Source organism: Scyliorhinus torazame, chromosome 1 (assembly GCF_047496885.1).
Source record: "Scyliorhinus torazame isolate Kashiwa2021f chromosome 1, sScyTor2.1, whole genome shotgun sequence".
NCBI classification, from domain to species: domain Eukaryota; kingdom Metazoa; phylum Chordata; class Chondrichthyes; order Carcharhiniformes; family Scyliorhinidae; genus Scyliorhinus; species Scyliorhinus torazame.
Window position 1 is genome coordinate 60,832,800 of NC_092707.1, and position 23,641 is coordinate 60,856,440.

Here is a 23,641-nt window from a genome sequence, read left to right on the forward strand (position 1 = left end):
TGTGCCTTTTATGTTAAATATAACATTTTTAGTGATTTGATCGGTTCCAGGGAAAGGTGTTTAAAAAGTTTGCAATGGCTGTCCACTGGGTGGTAATTTCACAAATAACCAGAGTTGCATGCTTGATTGATCACTCACAACTGCTGTGTTCAGCCCTCTCTGTCAACTCCATATCTCAACATATTTTGTCGTCACAACTCAACAAAAGATCAGCACTTGATTCATAGGAGTAAAGTGGTTTTCCACAGATGGAATAATGAAGTGGATGCTAATAAACCAGCAGAGACTTGCAAAATATTTGTGGTCAAATTGATATCTTTATTGCAACAGTACTTCTTTAAGTAGAAGATTTATAGTTATCCTTTTACCAAAGACTTTAATAGAATCAAAACTTCTCACTCTGGAAAGAACTACATCAAGCTGTCCATGTGTATAAATAGGCCCAGGAATATAAATACATATTTTGTCAAGGGTCTGGCCTTGTGACTTGTTTATGGCCATAGAATATGAAAGTTTAATTGGGAACATTTTTTTCCTGAGTTGAAATGGCAGGTTTACATCTGATGGGCTCAATATTATTCCAGGAATAAAAGCTCTGTTTCCTTGAAATCTACCTGTTATTATTTCAGCATCCATCATCGAAGCAAACAGCCTTCTAGCGACCAATCTTGTTCCATTACAAAGTCCTTGTTTGGGATCGATTTTTCACGGCAACATTATAAGTGCTCCTGACTTGAGTCTAGAGTTTAGGGGCGTCATTCTCCGACCCCCCGCCGGGTCGGAGAATGGCCGTTGGCCGCCGTGAATCCCGCCCCCGCCCCCGCCGAAGTCTCCGCTCCCGGAGATTGGGCGGGGGCGGGAATCCAGCCGCGCCGGTTGGCGGGACCCCCCGCTGGATTCTCCGGCCCGGATGGGCCGAAGTCCCGCCCAGGAATTGCCTGTCCCGCCGACGTAAATCAAACCTGGTATTTACCGGCGGGACCAGGCAGCGTGGGCGGGCTCCGGGGTCCTGGGGGGGGGCGCGGGGCGATCTGACCCCGGGGGGTGCCCCCACGGTGGCCTGGCCCGCGATCGGGGCCCACCGATCCGCGGGCGGGCCTGTGCCGTGGGGGCACTCTTTCCCTTCCGCCTCCGCTACGGCCTCCACCATGGCGGAGGCAGAAGAGACTCTCCCCACTGCGCATGCGCGGGAAACTTTCGGCGGCCGCTGACGCTCCCGCGCATGCGCGGGGAAACTGACAGCGGCCGCTGACGCTCCCGCGCATGCGCCGCATTTCCGCGCCAGCTGGCGGGGCAACAAACGCCATTTCCGCCAGCTGGCGGGGCGGAAATCCCTCCAGCGTCGGCCTAGCCCCTCAATGTTGGGGCTAGGCCGCCAAAGATGCGGAGACTTCCGCACCTTTTTGCCGGCGCGATGCCCGTCTGATTTGCGCCGGCTTTGGCGCCAGTCGGCGGGCATCCCGCCGTTGGGGGAGAATTTCGCCCCTTATTCTTGCACAATGGAGAGCCTTGCCGTTGTTGGAAAATGGTGTATGGGCCGGGAAATCAAAAGTCCTGCCTTTAACAGAGCACCTACCATTTTTGCGGGGACGGGAATGGGGTCAGGTCACGTTTCACGCATGCAAGTTTTGCGGAGGCAGTTGCCCACAGAAATCAGCAGCTGCCTCCATTCGTGTGTGATCTGAGATGTGTCTGAAATCTGACATTAGACTTAGTAAGAGCAGGTCTGAATTTTGTGGATTTGTTTGGATAGCCAGGGTACCTTTTGAAAGATAATCATCTTCGGATGTTGCACTGGTGCACTTCTGGGGAGGTCAGGAGCCATTTTGGGGGAGGTCAGCTGCTCTTTGGAACCTAATGGTAGACATTGATGTACGTAAGAAGTGCAAAACCTTAATGGAACTATGAAGATCATTGGAGCTGTCAAAAACAGCTTTCAAATGTGTCTACATGAACTGCCAAAGGGAGCTTTCAAACTGCTACCGTATTTAAAACGCCTGCCCTTTAACTCTTTGAAAAGATTGTCTGGAGTGTTTAACAAAACAATTGCTTGCTATTTCACCTGCTGCTGACATAAATCTCTAAATATCTGTTGTTATAAGGCATAATGTAGTTGAAGGAATGTGAATGTAGTGAATGGATTTTTCTGAATGAGTGTGTTTTTAAAAGAGTCCATAACAGGCACTTCAAATTTTATTTTATGCAATCTCAGCTTGGATCCTGAAGTCTGCCCGTTGTGGATACGGGGTGAGTTAACATGGTAGGAAGTGTAAGGGTGAAGAATGAAGGGTGGGGGGGGGGGGGGGTCATGAGTTGGCATAGGGGCTGCAAAGAGTCTTGCAGGTGGATGGGGGCATAGATTAGCATGGAGCTTTGAGGGTTCATGGGGGCTCGATGGAGAGCATGGATTAGTGTGGAGGGCATGAGGTGGCGTGGGTTGGCACAGTTGGGGCATTGGAGTTGGTGAGGGCTGTTGGATTGTTCTGTTGTTTTTAAGACTTCAACATAGGGAGAGAAAACCCAGGCCTCAGTTTATGTAGTGGCATGTCCATTGGAGTCCATTGGAGTTGGACAATGTAGACACTCTGGAGGGTACAGACTATCATCCTCATCATCTATAGAATCAGCACCAATGTGTTATTTGAGTTTACTTGAAAGCTTTTCTAAAACTTGCTTTCAAATTTAGCACATGGAATAGCTTTGGAATAATAACTTGTATTGAATAATTATCCCTGCCAGTTTGCTACATTTAACCAATTCCATCGTCTTATCTCCCCTCCCATTTCATCCCCCCATCCCATGTCAATTCATCATTCCCTTGCATTTTCTCATGCATCCACACCCATTCTTTCCATTCCTCCCATGTTATGCCCATCCTGATCTTGCCATCCTCATCCCTCCCATCAATCCCATCTCACCCTCACATCTTTTTTTTCTTTAATTTAGAGTACCCAATTCATTTTTTCTAATTAAGGGACAATTTAGTGTGGCCAATCCACCTAGCCTGCACATCTTTGGATTGTGGGGGTGAAACCCACGCAAACACGGGGAGAATGTGCAAACTCTCCATGGACAGTGACCCAGAGCCGGGATCGAACCTGGGACCTCGGCGCCGTGAGGCAGCAGTGCTAATCCACTGAGCCACCGTGCTGCCCTCTCACCCTCACATCTGTCCAGCCAAGGCAACTTTGTTGCTCTGCTCCCCTTACCCTCTGGCCATTTGGTTCTCCTCCAAAATGCTCCTCCCCCACGTCACCTCCCCAAACCACCTTGCTGTTGCCAGCTCCAACCAGAGGTCACTCGCTCCACTCCTCTGCACACCCCGTGCCTTTGCGTGTACAGAACACCACCCACCAACAAAAGCACCCATTAAGCTGATCACTCAAAGTAGTCTGGAAGACAATCAGTGTTCAGTGTTTTATGGATTTCTGAGCACTTAATTTAATTGAACTAGTTTGAAATTCAGTATCCATTGGCTAGGTGCATGGTCATTCCGACACTGAAAGGATGATACATATTTTCCATAATTCTGAAGAAATAACATAAAACGTAAACCTCAGAATAAATACTCCCCTAAAAAGATGCTTTTCAAGTGACCAAAGTGACTAAACCTGTAAAAATATAAATGTCGAACTCCACAAGCAAAAATCATGTGATAAAACTTGAATGGAAAATGCACTCACAGCAGCTCTGTGATCAAAGCTCATATTTACAGTACCGACCCTTGATCTCTCACTACTCTGGGCTTAATCTCAGTACTGTACTGTCTATTGCTGGTTGCAACGAGGAGTGACCCTGTGTTCCCTTCACAATGCAGTCAAACCAGGCTGCAGCTCAGCCTCTGTGCTCCCATACCAATGCATTCAGATCCGGCTGTGTGTCATCATCATCCTCTCCACGATGGAAAGGAGCCATCTTCAGCCTCTGTGATTTCTGTGTTTCAAATGGGCCATTTTGTTTGATACTACGGGCTGTAATAAAGGGTGCAGCAAAAGCTCATATCACGCAAACCAGAAATACATAATAAAAATGTAAGCTGAGCCGTTATCTATTTTCAATTTGCTGACTCTTCTTGTAGAGGCGCTGCGGTCACTAGCACATCAGCTACTGAGCATCTGGGAATGGAAGTTTGAAATGTTTGAGATGAAGATCAGGGTTGGGAGGACTCATGAATGTCAGAATTGTAAATCACATGTAGTTCTAACATTAATTGACAGTAATTGGGTGGCACAGTGGCATAGTGATTAACACAGCACCAGGGACCTGGGTTCAATTCCGGCTTTAGGTGACTGTGTGGAGTTTGCATGTTCTCCCTGTATCTGCGTGAGTTTCCTCCGGGTGCTCAGGTTTCCTCCCACCATCCAAAGATGTGCAGGTTAGGTGGGGTTATGGGGATAGGACGGGGAGGGGGGGGGGGCGGGGGGTGAGCCTAGGTAGGGTGCTCTTTTGAAGGGTCGGTGCAGACTCATTGGGCCGAATGGCCTCCTGCTCTGTAGGGATTCTACGGATATTAAATTGATATTAGTTATGATCTGGTTTATAAATCATCTTGGAGTTGTCCTCACAGGCTGTATATCAAAGTGAAATGGTACTAGGAGTGTTTGAAATTGCTTTTAATATTATCACCAGAATATTAATTCTGTGAATTACTGGGTTTGTCATATGAAGAGAGATTGAACAGTTTAGGCCCATATGCTCTAGAGTTTAGAAGAAGGAGGGGAGGGTGGCACGGTGGCGCAGTGGTTAGCACTGCTACCTCATGGCGCCGAGGACCCGGGTTCGATCCCGGTCACTGTCCATGTGGGGTTTGTACATTCTCCCCGTGTCTGTGTGCGTCTCACCCCCACAACCCAAAAATGTGTAGGGAAGGTGGATTGGCCACGCTAAATTGCCCCTTAATTAGAAAAATAGAACTGGGTACTCTAAAAAAAATTTTAATTGAGGGGAGATCAAATTGAGGTATACAAGATGATAAAAGGTATGGATAAAGTGGACGTGGAGTGAATGCTTCCTCTAATGGGGCATTCTAGAACAAGAGGTTGTAGCCTTAGGATAAGAGGTAGCAAATTTAAAACGGAGTTGAGGAGAAACCAAAGGGTTGTGAATCTGTGGAATTGGCTACCCAAGAGTGTAGTGGATGCTGGGACAGTGAGTAAATTTAAGGAGGAGTTAGACAGATTTTTAATTGGTAATGAGTTCAAGGGTTATGGAGAACAGGCAGGATGGTGGAGTTAAGGCCAGGATGAGATCAGCCATGATCAAATAGTGACCTAATTCTGCTCCTATATCTTGTTATGGGTCAGGGTTTAGAGAATCCCAAAGTGTATCATGGAGTTCACCTGACCCACAACTTTTAATAGATTATGGTATGGGGGAGCACACGGCCCACTCTACAGGTGTGGTACAGCAGAAATGGAAAAGTATTTTTTAAAGCAAAACAATGTTTATTCTATGAACTCAAGTTAACCTTTTTAAAACAAACAGTGAAAATTTTAGCAACCAGTAAATCAAATACAACCCCCAAAGAATACAACACAAAGTAACCTGTATGCTGTCCTTTTACACCCAAAAGACTTAACAAACCTTCAAACAGGAACACATTAGGTTTACATTTAATACTGAGACCTTTTTACAATTCTGAGTTTGCCAAATGATCCATAGTCTTTGGATGGTAGAGATCAACAGCAGAGCAGCTCACTGAAAAAACACAGACACACCCAAGCCCTTCTCAAACTGAAACTAAAAAGCAGAAGTGGAGCTCAGCTCCACCCACACTCTGACATCACTCCAGTAACATGAGCAGCTCCATTTCTTAAAGTACATGTCTTAAACACCCATTTCTTAAAGGGTACTCTCACGTGACAATATTATGAGCTTATATATACTTTACCCACAAATGGCACCTTGCCCTGAGCTTCCCTCTTATTTTTAAATATCTTGCTGGATTTGCTCATTAAACTCATCACAGAATGCTACATTTGGTAGTTAAAAGGGTACTTGCGCAATTAGTGAAATGATAATAGATAATGCAATGCCAATTAACATATTTCCCTAACAGAAGCTAAGCAGTTTGAATTGTGGAATCTCATTCCTTCAGGTGGTAACTTGTTCTTGGAGATTTTGAAAATGTCAAATTTAAATTTTACTACTTTACCTTTCTGTCTTTTTTCGTTTCTCTTTCTCGGCACAGTCTTTCTTTTGCTCTTTATTTCTCTTTCTGTATCTGATTTGACTCAAGTTCATCCACCTTCTCTGCCATTCCTTGGTTCTTTGTTAATCCTTGAATCTCATTGGATGAAGAGGTACACTGAGAGTCCAACAAACTCCCAGATACCCCATTGCCCTCGGCTCAGAATTGTCAGCTCACAATTCCAACAAAACATGACAGAATGGAAAGATGCACATAACAGTCCAACTACGGCAAGATGCCTTGTTTCATTGTTCCATAAGGCCCAAGCTGCTGCTACCAGCTTTGGTGAATCTTAAAAATTGTCATAGTTATGCAAGACCCGGGGCGGGGAAGCAGAAATTCTTGCCCAAAGTCAACGGGCCTTTTGCTGGCTTGTTAAATTTTCCATCTCACCTGTGATAATTCCTGTGGTGGGCAGGGCTGGAAAGTCCCACAGTCCCGCCCTATGTGTGGTGGCAACAATGTGGTATTTACACAATATGGAACAAGCTGGTGACACACCACTGCAGATTCTAACTACAATCCGGAAAAAGCACCAAAAGGAATTATTTCTAAAACAATGACCATTTTGACCTATGTACCACAACCACATGCACCTGAAAGAGTTAATCTCGGCTGTTTCCTCATTTTTTTTCTTGCATAATAGCATAAAGTGTAAGAACAAGAAGAAGAACCTGATCTATATTTTCTTTTTTTTTAAATATCTTATTCAGGCATTTTCATTAAAAACAAACTGAAGCAGAAGCAAAATTTACAACATTATAAATAACCTACACCCATCCCCCCTCCCGCTCCCTACTCTCACCCCCTCCTCCCGTCCAGCCTTCCCCATTTTAACCCCTTTCATCGCCCCCCACTTCCCCCCCCCCCCCCCCCTCCCCTTTTGCTGGCTCCTCAATCCTCCTTATCAATGAAAGGCTTCTACCTCCGAGTGAACCCATCAGCTGACCCCCTCAGGACGAACTTGATCTTCTCCAGCCTCAGGTATTCCACACCCCTTTTGGCAGCTCCGAGTCCCTTCATCCAAGTAAGATCCGTCTCCGGGCTATCAGCAAGGCAAAGGCCAAAACGTCGGCCTCTCTCATCCCCTGGACTCCCGGGTCTTCCGACACCCCAAATATCACTACGTCTGGACTCGGGACCACCTTTACCCCCAACACCTTGGACATTACATCCACAAACCCCTGCCAGAACCCCTTTAGCTTCAGACATGTCCAAAACATGTGGGCGTGATTCTCGGTCTTCCCTGCGCACCGCCTACACCTATCCTCTACCCCCTCAAAAAACCTCATATGTGCCCTGTGAATTACTTTAAACTGAATGAGGCTTAGGCTCGCACACGACAAGGATGCATTCACCTTCCACAGGGCCTCAGCCCACATCCTGGCCAGCACCACCCCACCCAGCTCCTCCTCCCACTCCCACCTTATATCCCCCACTGGGGCCCCCTCCCAATCCATCAGCTCCTTATAGACCTCAGACCCACCCCCCACCCTCATTCCCCCCACCCCCTATCTCCCCCTTCAACAGTACCTTGTCTTGCAACCCCAAGGGCGGTAACCCGGGAAAGGACGGCACCTCTTTCGTCACAAAATCCTGAACCTGCAGGCACCTGAAACCATTCCCCCTGGGCATCTCATACTCTTCCTCCAGGTCTTCTCATTTAGCAAAACTGCCCCCTACAAACAGGTCACCGAATCACTCAATCGCTGCTGGCGCCACCCCCAAAACCTCGCATTCAGCCCCCTGCCCCCCTCCAGTCCCAAATGCTGCCTCCACTGCCCATACCCTCAAGACTGACACCATCACTGGGTTCCCGGAGTACCTGGTCGCCGGCAACGGCAGAGGCACTGTTAACAATGCCCTTAAGCTCGTTCCCCTACAAGAAGCCGCTTCCATCCGCCCCCGTGTCGAACCCTCCCCCACTACCCAATTTCTAATCATGCCGATGTTCACTGCCCCGTAGTAGTTCATTATATTTGGCAGCGCCAGAACCCACCACCCCTTGCCCCCTCTCCAAATGAAAGCCCAAGTACCTAAAATCCACCCCCACTACCTTAAACGGCAACTCCCCTAACCTCTTCTCCTGCCCTCTGATCTCAACCGGGAACACCTCACTCTTTCCCATGTTCAACTTGTAAACGGAGAACCGGCCAAATTTCTCCAAAATCCCCACAATGCCCCCAATGCCACCCAGTGGATCCGAAATATATAACACCAGGTTGTCTGTGTACAGTGAAACCCTAATTGTTAACTTGACATGTCAGAACTCCCATGTTCGTGAAATTATTAGTGATTAGTATTAACCTACTTGGAGTAATATGTTCTTAAATTCCACTAATCCATGTTTGCAGATGAAAGTGATTGTAAATTGGACTAGTCTCTCTAAATTCTTCTGGTACGCCATCAAACTGCTTTGGACTGATCTATTACAAATGTGTGCTTGTTTGGGTCATTGATCCATCAGCACAGTACTTTGCATTTTACTGAGCTATAATTTACTAAAATAATTTATTTGTTGGAAAACCGTCTTAGCAAGGAAGGGCGAAAGGTTTAAAAAAGTCTAAAATTATCAATGAAACTAGGGCATTTGGTCACCATGCCTGTCTCAGCTCTTCAATAGGGCTATCTAATTAATCCTGCTCTCCTCTTTCCACGGAACCCTGTAAATCTTGTATTTCTTCAGTTCCCTTTGAAAGTTTTGATTAAATCTGCTTTCACCGTCCTTGCAGGCAATGCACTTGCTGATCATAACACCAAAGTGGGGGAAAATTGTTTCTTCATCCCTTGAGTCTGGTTCTTTTGCCACGACCTTCAATCTGGTTACCAACCTCTCCACCAATGGAACAATCCCTTCTCATTTACTCTATCAAACAGTTTGTGATTATGGACACTGTTGTTACATCTGCTCTTAACTTCCTCTGCTCTAAGGAGAACAATCTCAGGTTTTCCAGTAAAAGAAAAAAAAAAGACTTGCATTTGTATAGCACCCTCCATGACCACCAGATGTCTCAATGCGCTTTACAGCCAATGAAGCACAGGTGTACTCATTGTTGTGATGTGAGAAACACAGCAGCCAGTTTGCAAAGAACAAGCTCCCTCAAGTAACAATCTGATCTTGACCAGACAATCTGTTGTTTGTGATATTTGATTGAGGGATAAATGTTAACCAGGGATAACCCCCTTGTTCTTCTTCAAACTACAGCCATGGGATTGTTTATGTCCACCTTAGAGGGTAGAAGCAACCTCGGTTCAATGCTTTGGTCAAAAGACAGCATCTTTGACAGTGCAGGACTCTCTCAGTATTGCACTGGAGTGTCAGCCCTGGAGCGGGACTCGAACCCAGAACCTTCTGATGTAGAAGGGAGAATGGTCACAACTGAGCTACATTGATACACAATGCCCACATTACCAAAGCTGCTCATCCCTGGTACCATTCTGGTAAATCTCTTCTACATTCTTTCTAAGCCCCTGGGGTCCTTTCTGAATTATCCCAGATTGAGCACAGTACTCCAGATGAGGCTAAGTGATGTTCCATGAAAGTTCTGTACTCTATTAATAAAGCCAAGGATCCTATATGCTTTTTTAACCGCCTATTTCACTTGTCTTGCCACCTTCAAAGATTTGTGTACATACACGACCATGTATTTCTGTTCTTGCATCTTTTCCAGCATTGTACCATTTAATAGCTTATAAAGCCTCTCCTCATTCTTCACGCCAAAACACATCACTTCACACTTCCTTGCATTAAATGTTATCTGTCTGCCCATTTCACGACTCTGTCTATGTGCTTCAGATGTCTGTTGCTATCCTTCTCATCCTTTCCTATATTTAGAATTTGACGGAGCTTGAGTGGGCACACAGCAGACCCGAACATGCGTGACATTGCACGAGAAGACATTGTGCACGGGTCCTGATGTCAAAGAACAAAGAAAGGTACAGCACAGGAACAGGCCCTTTGGCCCTCCAACCCTGCGCTGACCATGCTGCCCATCTAACCTAAAACCTTTTAAACGTCCGGGGCCTGTATCCCTCTATTCCCATCCTATTCATGTATTTTTCAAGATGCTCCCTAAACATCACTATCATACCTGCTTCCATCATCTCCTCTGGTAGCGAGTTCAGAGCACCCACTACCCTCTGTGTAAAAAATCTTCCCTAGCACATCTCCTCTAAACATTGCCCCTCGCACCTTAAACCTATGTCCCCTAGTAATTGACTCCTTCACCCTGGGAAAAAGTTTCTGACTATCCCCTCATAATTTTATAGACTTCTATCAGGTCACCCCTTAACCTCCATCGTTCCAGTGTGAACAAACCGGGTTTATCCAACCTCTACTCGTAGCTAATGCCCTTCATACCAGACAACATCCTGGTAAACCTCTTCTGTACCCTCTCGAAAGCCTCCACATCTTCTGGTAGTGTGGCGAACAGAATTGAACACTGTACTCCAAGTGTGGCCTAACTAAGGTTCTATAGAGCTGCAGCATGACTTGCCAATTTTTATACTCAAGCACTCTTGGTGTTTTTACATGATATTTCAGTTGGCGAGTTCACACGTGAGTCGGAGGTACACCCACCGAAAATTGAAAGGGCGATTAAACCCATTAAGCATGCAATTGACCCTAATTCTAAGTGGCCTCCACGCCAGGTGGTATTCACATTTTTTCACCATTCCTGATCCAGGGCTGGATAAAATATCTGGATGAAAGAAAATAAAATGGTTGAGTTGCTATATGTGTTATGCTGCCAGTTGCTTGATTCTGAATGATAGAGAAGAGAGTTTGCAAGATTTCTTTGGTGCCAATGGAACAATACTGTAGCTCCCTGAGGCAGCAGACAGCCTTCAGGGAACTTGTTGGAAAGCCTGCCTCCTTCCCAGCCTCCCAGCAGCGCTCAGCCTCTCGGAGCACGTGATTCACCCTGGCTGGCTGTTAATTGGTCAGCCAGCACGAAATCGCGCACCAGGGCGGACCACGGGCCAGATGTGAATTGCACACCTGCTTCCGACCCCACTGAGTGCCCATGCCTGACTTGCAAATATTCAGACCTATATTTCAGAGTTTCATGACATCTTCACAACTTTGGAAATTACGCAGTGCATAGTTCATTAAATATATATACTGAGGGATTTAGCTCCAGTCTGAAAAATAACTTTGTCGTCCCTCTTTGATTTCTGACCCTTAGAGAATTTTATATCCACGTTCCTACCTGTTACAACCACTCATAGGTGGAGCTCCCCTATTCTGTTGATCCGGGCGAGACCCCTCAATTTGTCATGGTCTGATTGGGATACCCCCAAATTGTTACAAACCCAGGTGAGGAGGGATGACTATCTCTGCCTTTACTAACCCTCTCTGCTGGGAGCAACAAGGTTTAATCTAACAAGGTTCCCTTTCCCATGGCTGGGTACCTTTTCCAGACTCAATAGTTATTTTTGAAAAGGAGCCACATTAAACAGTCTTTCTTCAATTAAAGACCGAATAAATTTACTACTATAAAAGTAAGGAGAAAAATGGTAAAACACATGCATCTACATTCATTCAGATTAGAGTTAAAAAATTTAGTCCAGTAGTAAGTAAATATAAATAAAAGGTTATACAGAACAGTGCTTGACTCACCGAAGAGTGGATGATGATGGAGTGTGGCTGTTACAATTTGATTTCAGTCGAGTTGACTTTGGTCGTTTGGCAAATAACTTTCAGTTCCTTTTCTGGCTGTGATACTTCCTGAGTGAGAATTATACACCTGCAAAAAAATGGCTATTTTGCAGGGGCACTGCCAGCGGCTTCTGTTACTGTATCACACACCTTCAGTGTGAAACAACATACAGTTGCTTATCTTCAAGAAACACACAATGACCGAAAAGACACTGGGGTAGCACTCTCCGCTATCTTGTAACCCCTCCTTTGTAGAATTTACAGTACAGAAGGAGGCCATTCGGCCCATCGTGTCTGCACCAGCCCTTGGAAAGAGCACCCTACCCAAGCTCACACCTCCTCCCTATCCCCGTAACCCAGTAACTTCACTCAACCTTTTTGGACACGTAAGCATATTGCACTTTTAGGAAACGGAATCCACTAGTCCATTACACACAGGGGGCGGGATTCTCCGGTTGGCGAAGCTGAAATCTGGGGAAGTGCCACTTTGCAATGCTCCGCCCCCTTGAAAACGGCGTACTTGCAGAGTACATCGCACACCGTCGGGACGGCCTTAGGACGTCATCTGATGCCCTCCCCCGATCCTCCGCCCCGGATGGGTCGAGTTCCCGATGGCGTGGAACGCTTGTCCTTTTTATCTTCGTGAACCCAGCGTGGCAGCTGCGGACTGAGTCCAGCGCCGCCACAGTTGGGGGGCCGTTCCGCAGGCATGGGTGTCCTTGTCGGGGGCTGGGGGCACTGGTGGGGTGTCTTTCGGGAGTGGCGAGGCTGATGGCAGGAGGGCAATTTTTGGCAGGCTGGGTCAGTGCGCGACCGGCGCCATTTTGCGTGGCCGCTGCAGGCCGCCTCCATGCACTTGGGCGGCCACGGACCCGGCAATTCTCCGGCCGTATCCGCAGATAAAGCTGGGAGCTTTACGCTGCATGCCTATTAGCCCCCCACCAGGTGGAGGATCGGTGCAGCTTTTGCGCTGTTCTTTCGGGCGTAAAACAACATTGTTCCCACGCCCCGGATCAGCACTTAGTCTTCAAATCGGAGAATCCAGCCCAGGATCTTTTGAGATGAGATGGCCATTATGTTTCTTTGCTTTGACTGGAGATGGTAATGAGTCTCTGGATGCTTCTAGAAGCCTTGTTTGGATACAGGAAGGGGTTCCATTGTCCGTTAGTTAAATAGCCTGAAGCTATACATATCACTAACTGACTGTACATTTGCAGCTATATTTGGGATTTGTGTCATTTTAAAGTTCAATATTTTGTGCATAATTCCGTGGTTTCTTTTTCTCCATCTTCATGACACTGCGATTAATTTAATCCCATGACCGTTACTTTTGCTGAGCCGTCTGCTTACAACTGTAAGTGGAATGTTTTGGACGGAAATCCAATTTTTAGTAAGGATTTCGCCAGTTGTCTCCAAAGCTCAATGGAGGAGCTAAGGCACATTCAAATAAACCTATCCTGCGCGATTAGTACAGTTCTGTGTATAACTGGCAATTATTTCTTCTGAAGACCCAGGAGGCTGAGTAGTTGAGTAAACACTAGTTTATTCACAGTCAAAGGAAAGGGCAGCTATGATGGCAAGTGCACACAGTATCAGACCCAGTTGGGACTGCCAACTTGCGGGCCCCTATCTGGGCCGGCCTTTGTACAAGTTAATCATGAGCCCCAGCTGGGTGAGCCTTTACTCGCGAGCAGGGAAGCTCGTATTCCACACGTCCCACGGGGAGATCAGTTAGCGTATCCTCATGTGCCTCGTGGGGGTTATTATACTTTTTTTAAAATTTAGAGTACTCAATTATTATTTTTTTTCCAATAAAGGGGCAATTTAGCGTGGCCATCCACCTAACCTGCACATCTTTTGGGTTGTGGGGGTGAAACCCACGCAGAAACGGGGAGAATGTGCGAACTCCTCACGGACAGTGACCCAGGGCCGGGATTCGAACCTGGGTCCTCAGCGCCGTAGTCCCAGTGCAGGAGGTTATTATACTTCTGACTGTCGATGACAGATGTTCAAATGTTTTTGAAGCTATCCGTGTTCAATCCTTTGATTTATTTGAGCCGTTTGTATAGGCCAGTCCGCTTTATCTCCTAAAGTTGGAAGGGCTACAGGTAGACCGACAGCAATGTATTTGAAGGCTACCTTCAAAATAAGAACACAGCTTATTATCATATTTATGTATAATTATTTAAATACACATGCTTGCATAATATATATATACCCTACACACATATAAACATAACTAAATGCTGTATGTGAATTTGCTTTTTATTTATTCCAAGGTTGAAATGAGATTTGACGTTAGGGTACCCTGCTGCTGTAAGATGTGAGAGAGGGTTTGTGGGGGCACTGGACAGATCCAGTAGCTAGAGCAATTTACAGGAAAGTCTTCTGTTCAATATCCTGGGTTTGCTTCTGAAACCATAACTAGATCTGGGCCAGTGAAAATGCCCCTGAGATTGTAAGGAGCCGTGATCCATCTATGAGTGTAATCAGAGAAGGTAATTATCCAAAAACATGACCTGACTTGTGAAAGGTGGTTGCCTCTGGGTGACGCGAAGAGCAGGCAGCATGGAGTTTGTGCTGGAAGGGAAATGTATGTAGGTTTGTTTTCTGCTGTTCTTCCTCTACTTTTTCATTTTCCCGTGGTTCTAGGGGTCCTGGCATTGCCTCAACTCCTTGCCCACCTGGGTTATTCCTGGGTGTGAGCCTAAACATTGGGCATCGGCAGGTTATTTCATCATCGCGGAGTGAATCCTAACTGAGTCCATTGGTCTTCTCACCAGATACCTGCGTACACATAACCTGTTGCTGGGATGTAACCAGGAGCTGGAACTCCAGCTGTACTTTTTCTTGGAGGCCAATATTCTGAACTCACCAATGACACCTTTTTTGACGCCATGGCCCCAATCAGTGCCATTCCCTCCACTAACCTCTCTGTGCCGTTCTCTCTTGCTCCTCAATACTTACCTCATTGGCCAAACTTTTGGCTATCTACCCTCATAGAACATAGAACAATACAGCGCAGTACAGGCCCTTCGGCCCACGATGTTGCACCGAAACAAAAGCCATCTAACCTACGCTATGCCATTATCATCCATATGTTTATCCAATAAACTTTTAAATGCCCTCAATGTTGGCGAGTTCACTACTGTAGCAGGTAGGGCATTCCACGGCCTCACTACTCTTTGTGTAAAGAACCTACCTCTGACCTCTGTCCTATATCTATTTCCCCTCAGTTTAAAGTTATGTCCCCTCGTGCCAGCCATATCCATCCGCGGGAGAAGGCTCTCACTGTCCACCCTATCCAACCCCCTGATCATCTTCCTATTACCTTTAGTGAGGCAAAACCTGGAACCTTACTGTCCAGCAAGGTTGAGCAGCATGTCATGTGGTGTATTTATTCACGATTTTCAGTAAAGTTCCCTGTTTTGTTTTAGAAATCTATTGTAACCAGTTTGAGTCACTGGTAAGAAAGAAAAATGGTTTTAAATTCATTGAAGACTTTTTGCTTCGCTTTTGTAAGCATTTTTCTAAGCTGAGGCTGTGAAGTTAAAGGGAATTTGAAAAATGACAGGGAAAAAGTTCAGAAAGCTAAGCACAACTATAGGACTTAGTGATGAGGTCAGTGGTGTGGGTTATTGTTAGCATTCAGCTGTACTTTGCCCTAAAGTGGATTTGATTTGTCACACCCTGAACAAAAGCACAGACAAGTTTGCTACTGAGTCAATGTCTCACTATGCTGATTGTAAATCATAAGAATGTCCATTGTGAAATAGCATTATTGGTGTGTCCCATTGTGACAGTTTTCTGAGTCAGCTTGGTTTTCTTACAGAAAAATACAAATAATTGTAATTTTTAAAAATAAAACTTAACCAACAAATGTCACAGGAAAGCAAGTAGTTAAATGTGAGAATGGCTTGAACTGCAGTGTGCAAGTTTGTGAGTTATACAAACTCCTTCTGAATCTCATACAATCTGTTCATGCAATGCATCTTCACCCTGGCCTCTTTCTATTTTGGACAGAAGGGCCTTTTTCTATCACGCTGACTGTAACCTGTTCACTTCACCAACACCCCTACTCACCCCAAAAAAACTATTCAACAAATAAAAAGTCATAAAGGGCTCTTTTTAATATATGATTTTGTTCCCATCGTATGTTCAGTATTCAGATCACTGGATACCTCCTATGCAGTATCACAGACGCCCTCTGGTCAGTGCCGACTAGCTCCTCTCATTCAGGTGATCCAGGACTGCAGCCATCTCTACCACTACACTGTAACGCTAATGTTCAAACTCCATTCCTGTAAGTATCCTGAATTTCTGTAGCTTTGTTTTCTATGTCTGACAAAGAAGAAGATACAAATAAAACAAACGTCGAGGAATATTAAGCATAGCTAAGTCATCTTTAGCCCACCTGAGCAGAGATTTCAATTGGATGTTGTTTTCATGGCGATAATGTTGCGGACACCGGGTGGGATTTTCCATCCCCAGGACGCCCAGAATGCATTCCCCGATGAGACAGAAAATCGGGTGCAGGGAAAAATTGTAAAATCGGGATCGGCGCCAGTTACCGACCTGAACACGATGCTCTGACCTCTCACCGGCAGCCTGAACGAGTTCCACACTGCACGCTAGCGGGAGCATGGAAATAAATGCAAATGTGTCGTAATGCTCCATTTCATCTGTTTACCGGCCCGCACAGTCCCCACTGTCCACATCAAAGAGAGGTAAGTGCTTGAGAGATTGGAATGCACTTAGTGAACTTTGGTGCGGTCAGTGTTTACAAACATTGGGGTTTCATCACTTAAGCCATTGAAGGGATATGAATGGATCAAAGCTACAGATGGTTCTTATGAGTTGTCAATCACAAACTACTACTTGAATGCCATGAATGGATTGCAGACAGTGGATCTGTGAGAACCAGACGCAGGCACAGTTGTGCTCCTTCGAGGAATGGACATGTGGAGCTGCAAGATAAGTATTACAGCTATAATGCTTCGCACAGCCCCTGTCTGGACTGCACTCTGACTTCCAGACAGGAGTCCCTTTTCTGGGTGGGGGGGAAGGGAGGGGTTGGGTCTGTGTCGGGGGCATGGGGAGGTGGTGTCTGTGTGTGGGCGGTGCCTGTGGAGGGGGTTCCTTTAGGCAGGGGGGTCCCCCTATTATTAGGTGGGGGCACCCGGCAATCCTGGTGGTGGGGGGGGGGGGGGCCGATTTCCGGGGATGGCCTGCCGTAGTGGCCGGCCGCGGGACTCTGCAGGTGGGGGTCTAATATCGGGAATTCCTCGTATTCCACACCGTGCATAACTTTGCATGGCATGGAACACTGAATTGCATCCTGTGTTACGACCGCAAGGGGATCGTAAAGCTAATGCAATTCAGCTCTGGCGGCAGAACATAGGATGGGATTCTCCGTTGCCCGACGCTGATATCGTAATCGCCGATTGGGCGCAGAGTCGACCCCGGTGCCCAAATCAGAGCCAGCGCCAGTTTGACGGTGGTCAATTACACACCGCCCTCTTGGAAATGGCGTTGCGCACCATTGCAATGGTGTTGACGCATCATCGGCCGGCCCTCCTGTGACGCTCCGCCCCCGATGAGCCGAGTTCCCGACCATGCGAGACACGTGTGAGCTCAGAAGTCGGGAACCCAGCATGGCGGCTGTGGACTGTGTCCAGCAACACATGCCCAGGGTCCATGCTACTGGCCGGGGTGGCGTCCGCGAGGGCAGGGGGACTGGTGGGGGGTGGCTTGTGGGGTCGCTGATGGCGGGTCGATCCGCGCATGGCCGGCGCCATGTTGAACGGCATGAGCGCTGCAGGTCGTCAGCCGTGCTCATGCGTAGCCCAGGACCCGGCCATTCTCCAGCCATTTTCAGTGCGGGAGCCGGGAGTTTCACCTGAAGCCGCTGCTAGCCCCTCACCGATGCCGGAATCGCTAAGGGGTCGGCGCTGGTTTTTTCATCTTAAACCTCCCGCAGATTTTCCGTTCGAGCCGGCACTAAGCCGCTGAAATGAGACTCCAACCCACAGTCTCCCAAATGGAGAATCTTCTCCTTTTTGAGTAACTCATATTGTTCCATCCCTCTCACTCTAACTTTTAAATTTCTCATCTATAACCCTGCTAAACATCACCTCACTTCTACAAGAAATTATCCTCTCTCCTTTTCTCCTCCAAGCTTTGCCCTGAATGACTTTGCATCCTAGGTCATTGCCGTCTTTGTCTTGGCTCCCCTTGCTACCTGTCTTCTGAATTTTGCACACCTCTTCTCATACCTCTCCCTCTTTCTGTATTCCCCTACCCACAACCATCGGCATCACAAAAACTCTCCAATTTCCTTACCCTAGATCATTTCTGAACACTTGTGGTCTCCCTCATTACCCATATCTTGCTATCTACTTCCAACTACACTTGTTTTCGCATCTTTTGCTGGCACTGATGGGTGTCACTTCCTCTCTGCCATCCTCCACTCCATTCTCCCTTATATTCTTGTTTAGCCTCACCCTTTAAATGTATCTATTCACTTGATCCACTTCCACATTCTCATCAGACTTTGGGTAAAGAAGTTTCTTCTGAATTCCCAAATGGATTTCTTGGTGACCATCTTATATCGATGGCCTCTGGTTGTGCACTATCCCCACAACATTCTGTCTGTCTGCACGCTATCAAAGCCTTTCAGAATTTTAAAGATCGCTATTGGGTCTGCCTTCACGTTTATTTGAGAGATAGGGGGCGGGATTCTCTCAGCTCTTCGGAGAATCATGTCCCGGCGTCGGGGCGGCATGGCGCGATTCGCACTGGTCACAGCGATTCTCCGCTCTACGGGGTCCCCCAGGTGATTCTCGGCCCGGGATGGGCCGAGCGGCCGTGAGAAAAAATCCGAGTCCCGCCGGTGCCGTTCTAACCTGCTCATAGCCATCGGGACCTCGGCGTGGAAGGGTCCGGGGGCGGCCTGTGGGGGGGGAGAGGGGGTCCGACCCTGGGGGGGGCCTCAGGATCAGCAATTCTGGCCCCTACACGGGGCCAGCACGGCACTGGAGCGACCATCGCTGCTCCAGCTGCTGATCCTGGCATTATCTGGACGCCGCGGGGTCCGCATGCGCAGTGGCTCCCTTCTCCGCGCCGGCCCCGACTTAACATGGCGTAGGGCTACAGGGGCTGGTGCGGAGAAGGGAGCCATTGTGCATGCGAACCCCGCGGTGCCCAGTTGATGCGAGGATCAGCAGCTGGAGCGGTGAGGCTCACTCCAGTGACGTGCTGGCCCCTTGTAGGGGTCAGAATTGCTGATCTTGAGGCCATGTTGATGCCGTCGGGAAACGGGATGGCGTTTCTGATGGCGTCAGCACTTAACCTCAGGATCAGAGAATCCCGGCCAAGAGACCTAGCCTGTTCATCCCCTCCTAATATGTACACCCATGCATTATTAGTATAATTGTGGTAAATGTTCTCTCACTCATTCTCCCCCACCTTGTCCTTTTAATAAGATGACAGCTAGGACTGGACAAAATATGCTAGGTGTGGTCTAACTAAGTTTTGATACAGGCTTAGTGTGACTTCCCTACTTTTCAGTTCTATCCCTCCAGAAAGAAACCCTGGTGCTTGGTTTCGCTACTTTCAAGGCAAGGTTAGCAACTTTTAGTGACTGACATGTTTGTACTCCAGGACCCCTTTATTCTCCTCTAATCCCTCCAGGCATGTACCTTCCGAGTAATAGGTGACTGCCCTATTCATCTGCCTTGAACTTTTGTCATTGAGTTACCCATTCAACAAGTTTGTTGATATCCTTCTTTAATTTGTTGCGGTTCTCCTCAGCATTGACTACACCCCTGGTTTGTGTCATCTGCAAATTTAGAAATTGTGGGCAGGATTTACCGGCTGTTCACATCTGCGAGAAATTCCAGTTCGACGCCGGCGCACGGGTTTCCTGGCGATGAGGGGTGCTGTCAACGGCCCGTTGACAACGGTCCGACGGGTAAATTCGCTGGTGGGCTGCCTCTGACGTGGAATAACACATGGCGGGGTGGTCGATAAATCTCACCGTGTATTTTTGATTCTAAAGTCCAAATCATCATCATAGATCATCATCATAGATAACATAAATTGGTCCTTGTGGAATACCACTACCCACTGTGAGTAGATACCCTTTAATTCCATTTTCTACTATGTCTTGAAACCAGCTAGCAATCTATTCTGCCACTTGTCCCCTGACATTCTTTATTAGTCTAATATGGAGCACCTTATTAAAGGTCTATTGAAAATCCAGATCTCGCGCTGAACCATACTGTTCGCCCCCTCAACATCTTATAATAATAATCTTTATTATTGTCACAAGCAGACTTACATTAACACTGCAATGAAGTTACTGTGAAAGTCCCCTAGTCTCCACACTCCGGAGCCTGTTCAGGTACACTGAGGGAGAATCAGAATGTCCAAATTACTGAACAAGCATGTCTTTCAGGACTTTGTGGGAGGAAACTGGAGCACCTGGAGGAAACCCAAGCAGGTACGAGGAAAACGTGCAGACTCCACACAGACAGTGACCCAAGTGGGAATCGAACCTGGGACCCCGGCACATGAAGCAACAGTGCTAACCACTGTGCTACCGTGCCGCCCTGTATTCTACCTTGAATTGAGTTTCCAAACGCATATCCCACCTCTCCTTTAAGAGTCTCCATGAAATCCACCTCTTGGATCACATTTTCTGTCTTCCATCCTCATATTGAACCTTTGGGACAGCCACGTGAGGTACCTTAGAATGCGTTTTCTACATTGAAAGGTTGATGAGGACTCCTCAATAGCTGGAATTGTTTTGTTGAAAGTAAATCAGTAATTAGAGTTGTGATGCAGATAGGCCTAATAAAATTACACAACGCAACACTTTATGAGAAAAGCATTTCCACATTTTTAATTTACACATTAAGTTCACAGCAAACATGTCATTAATTTTGCAGCTTTTATAACAGGCTATTAATGAGTGTTTTCGTGCTGGCATAGGAAACAGAACTTATTATGGGAAAAGCAACTCTTCAGTGCCTTAATAAATTCAAGCTCCCTTAAGTCACTTTTATATTGGGGGCTGTTTCAGTTGGATTGTGTGACACTGGTGTTCATGGAGAGGTTCCATAGTTGGGAATGCACCTAATGGATAGACTATTTGAACCGTATAGGTTATGGAGAATCATGAGTCATTTATGTGTTTGTGAGGGAATGTGTGTATGTGCACACATGTATACTTGTACGTGTGCATACTTGTACGCGTGTGCGTGCATGCGTGTGTATATATGCACACATGGGCAGGTGCACATGCATGCACACATACATGTGTATGCGTGTTTACATATGTGCCTGTGTACTTGTGCATGCTGCACATGTGTGCATGCCGCATGTGTGCGCACACATGCATGTGGGTGTGCACACATGCGTGTGTGCATGTATCTAAATGTTATATGCAAGAATGTACTAGTTGTTGACATATGCAGCGAGTACAAGCATGTAGAAAAGCACTGAAACTGGACGATGTACCTACGCCCAAAAGGAGATGGATCATCAGGTGCTGTCAGCGGCCACCATCGACCTTGACTGTGATTGGAAGTTGGAGAAGAAATTCCTCAATTGGCCTAAGGCTTTATTCCACTGTTTCTGCTTTTCCTAGGATATTGTTTGAGGAAATGAGAGTGATGATGGGCAAAAAATCATACCATTCTGAAATGGATGTGCTTGATGGAGCAGCTAATCTTTACCTGTCCCTCTTTATTGTATGTTCATATACATATACCGTTTCATTGGCTCCCTAATCCTGTCTAGATTTGTAAATCCAGGGAAATATGTACCTATGGTTCTATCCCCAAGGCAGGCAGCATATTTAATGGTTTAAATTCCAGCAGCTAGTTAGCCGACAAGATTCTTCGAATCCAAGCGGAGAAGGGGAATGTTTAAATTGCACATCAAGGCTTTTGATTTACATTCAGCAACTGTTGATGCACAACTTCACCTAAGTGCATTAGCACAAAGGTCGTGACTATAGTTCTGGCAAGATATTGTTTGCGAAAGGAACTTTGGGGAAAAATGCTGGTGCAGTCAGATCAAAATGGAGCAGACAACAAAAATGGTACCGGCTTTTCATCTGCCAATCCATTGGAAACAGACCTGCATCTTAAGCTCCTCTGGAAGAATGTATTTTCTTGTTTATGTCGGGGCAGTGTTATATAACACAAACAACGTCGTATATTTTAGTTTTCTATACACGAGTACTCACTGTAATGAGCAATAGCTACAGCCAGCTCAATTCAGATCAATTCTCCTAAAGCAGTGGTGCATGGGCCAGTTTAGACATCACATGAGGTACTGCAAGGGTGTATTTTAGGAATGTGAATCTTTTCCAAATGACATTGCTTTTGCTCTCAGCCACGTGACATTAGTTAATCATTGCTGATAACTACTGGTACTCCACAAAATAGAAAGAGTTTCAGTGCTGTACTATTCCCATTTCAATGGAGATGCCTGCAAGCTTATCTGGTCCCTTTGCCGAGACCTGTGCCGTTTTATTGAAAGTTGAGTGGGGAGCTGTCTGGAAAATCTGGTTTTACAAGTTCATTATCCCACGTTATTGTGCACTGACACATCCATGTCATGTGCGATGATGAACATATTCTTTCAAGTCAAGTTAATGAGGGCAGTTAGTAACTGGCTCAGGCTGGTTCCTGAAACAGGAGAGTCTGAGTGTATGAAAACAGACCATCTGGACATTCAGGGAGTGAAACCCCTTCCTGTTAAAAAAAGGGGACTCCCTGATGCCATGGGGCGCGTAGAGCCACGTAAGTGACATCAATGACCCCCTGCACCTGTGGCAGACCAGCTATGGTGACAAATCCTGCAGCATCTTGTCCTGATGAGCCTGGTCAGGTTTGAAAGTAAAGTAGTCCGATGCACTGGCATAGACTGCATCTGTGACCTCATGGATGCATTCGTGGGGGAATGATTGTGAAATGCCACACAGGTCACGAGTTGAGCCCTGGAACGATCCCTCCTTTTCCACTTGGTGCCATGTGGTGCCTTGTTGGCAAGAATGCTGCACAGGTGCCGCACTGTCTCCCTATTGAGGCGGAGTCCCCTGTGGCACATTTGTCCGGCAGCCCCAAGAAGGACACCTGAGCCGGTCTCCTTCGCCGTCAAGCCCCCTGTTCAGCTTCTGTTTCGTCCGGTCCTTGAGCCTGCCCTGAGGCTCCCTGACCTCTTGCCGCTGTGTGTTCCCTGGGTACAGCCACTCATTGCTGCTGGAGTCTATGCTCCTCCAGCGCTGTTATTTATTTAAAAAAATTTAAGTACCCAATTCTTTTTCTTTCCAATTAAGGGCCAATTTAGCGTGGCCAATCCACCTACCCTGAACATCTTTTGACTTGTGAGAGTGAGACCCACGCAGACATGGGGAGAATGTGCAGACTCCACATGGAGAGTCCCAGGTGGCGCGAGGTTGCAGTGCTAAGCACTGCACCACCATGCCACCCTCAAACCCCAGTGCTGTTATAAGCAGAATTGCGAGCTCCACTGACTCCTTCCCGCGATCTCTCAGAAAGCTGTGAGGGATGAGAGACGGAGAGAGAGAGAGAGAGGCAGTCATGTTGGTCTCCCAGCTGGTTACCTTCAGAACCTCCCCCCACTCTTTGTCCTCCCGGTCCTGGAAGCAACCATTCCTATGCCTTATCGGGAAGCTAACGCTCACTCACACGTCTGGTGCCCTTTCCACTTCATCGCTTGAACGGCCCCGGTCAATACCCTCGCCCCTTCAGACTCGC

General features: G+C 46.9%; 1 protein-coding gene across 3 annotated transcripts in view; it reads left to right on the plus strand.

The window, feature by feature from the left end:
• LOC140408416 (huntingtin-interacting protein 1-related protein-like) overlaps positions 1 to 23,641 on the plus strand; it is a 235,419-nt gene that overhangs the window by 143,267 nt on the left and 68,511 nt on the right. For 2 of the 3 annotated variants that reach the window (XM_072495577.1, XM_072495588.1), the window contains one exon: positions 16,012 to 16,152. The exons of the other annotated variant lie outside the window; for it this stretch is intronic. In XM_072495577.1, coding sequence (XP_072351678.1) covers positions 16,012 to 16,152 — 141 coding nt within the window. The remainder of the gene's footprint in view (positions 1 to 16,011; positions 16,153 to 23,641) is intronic. 3 annotated transcript variants of the gene reach the window in all.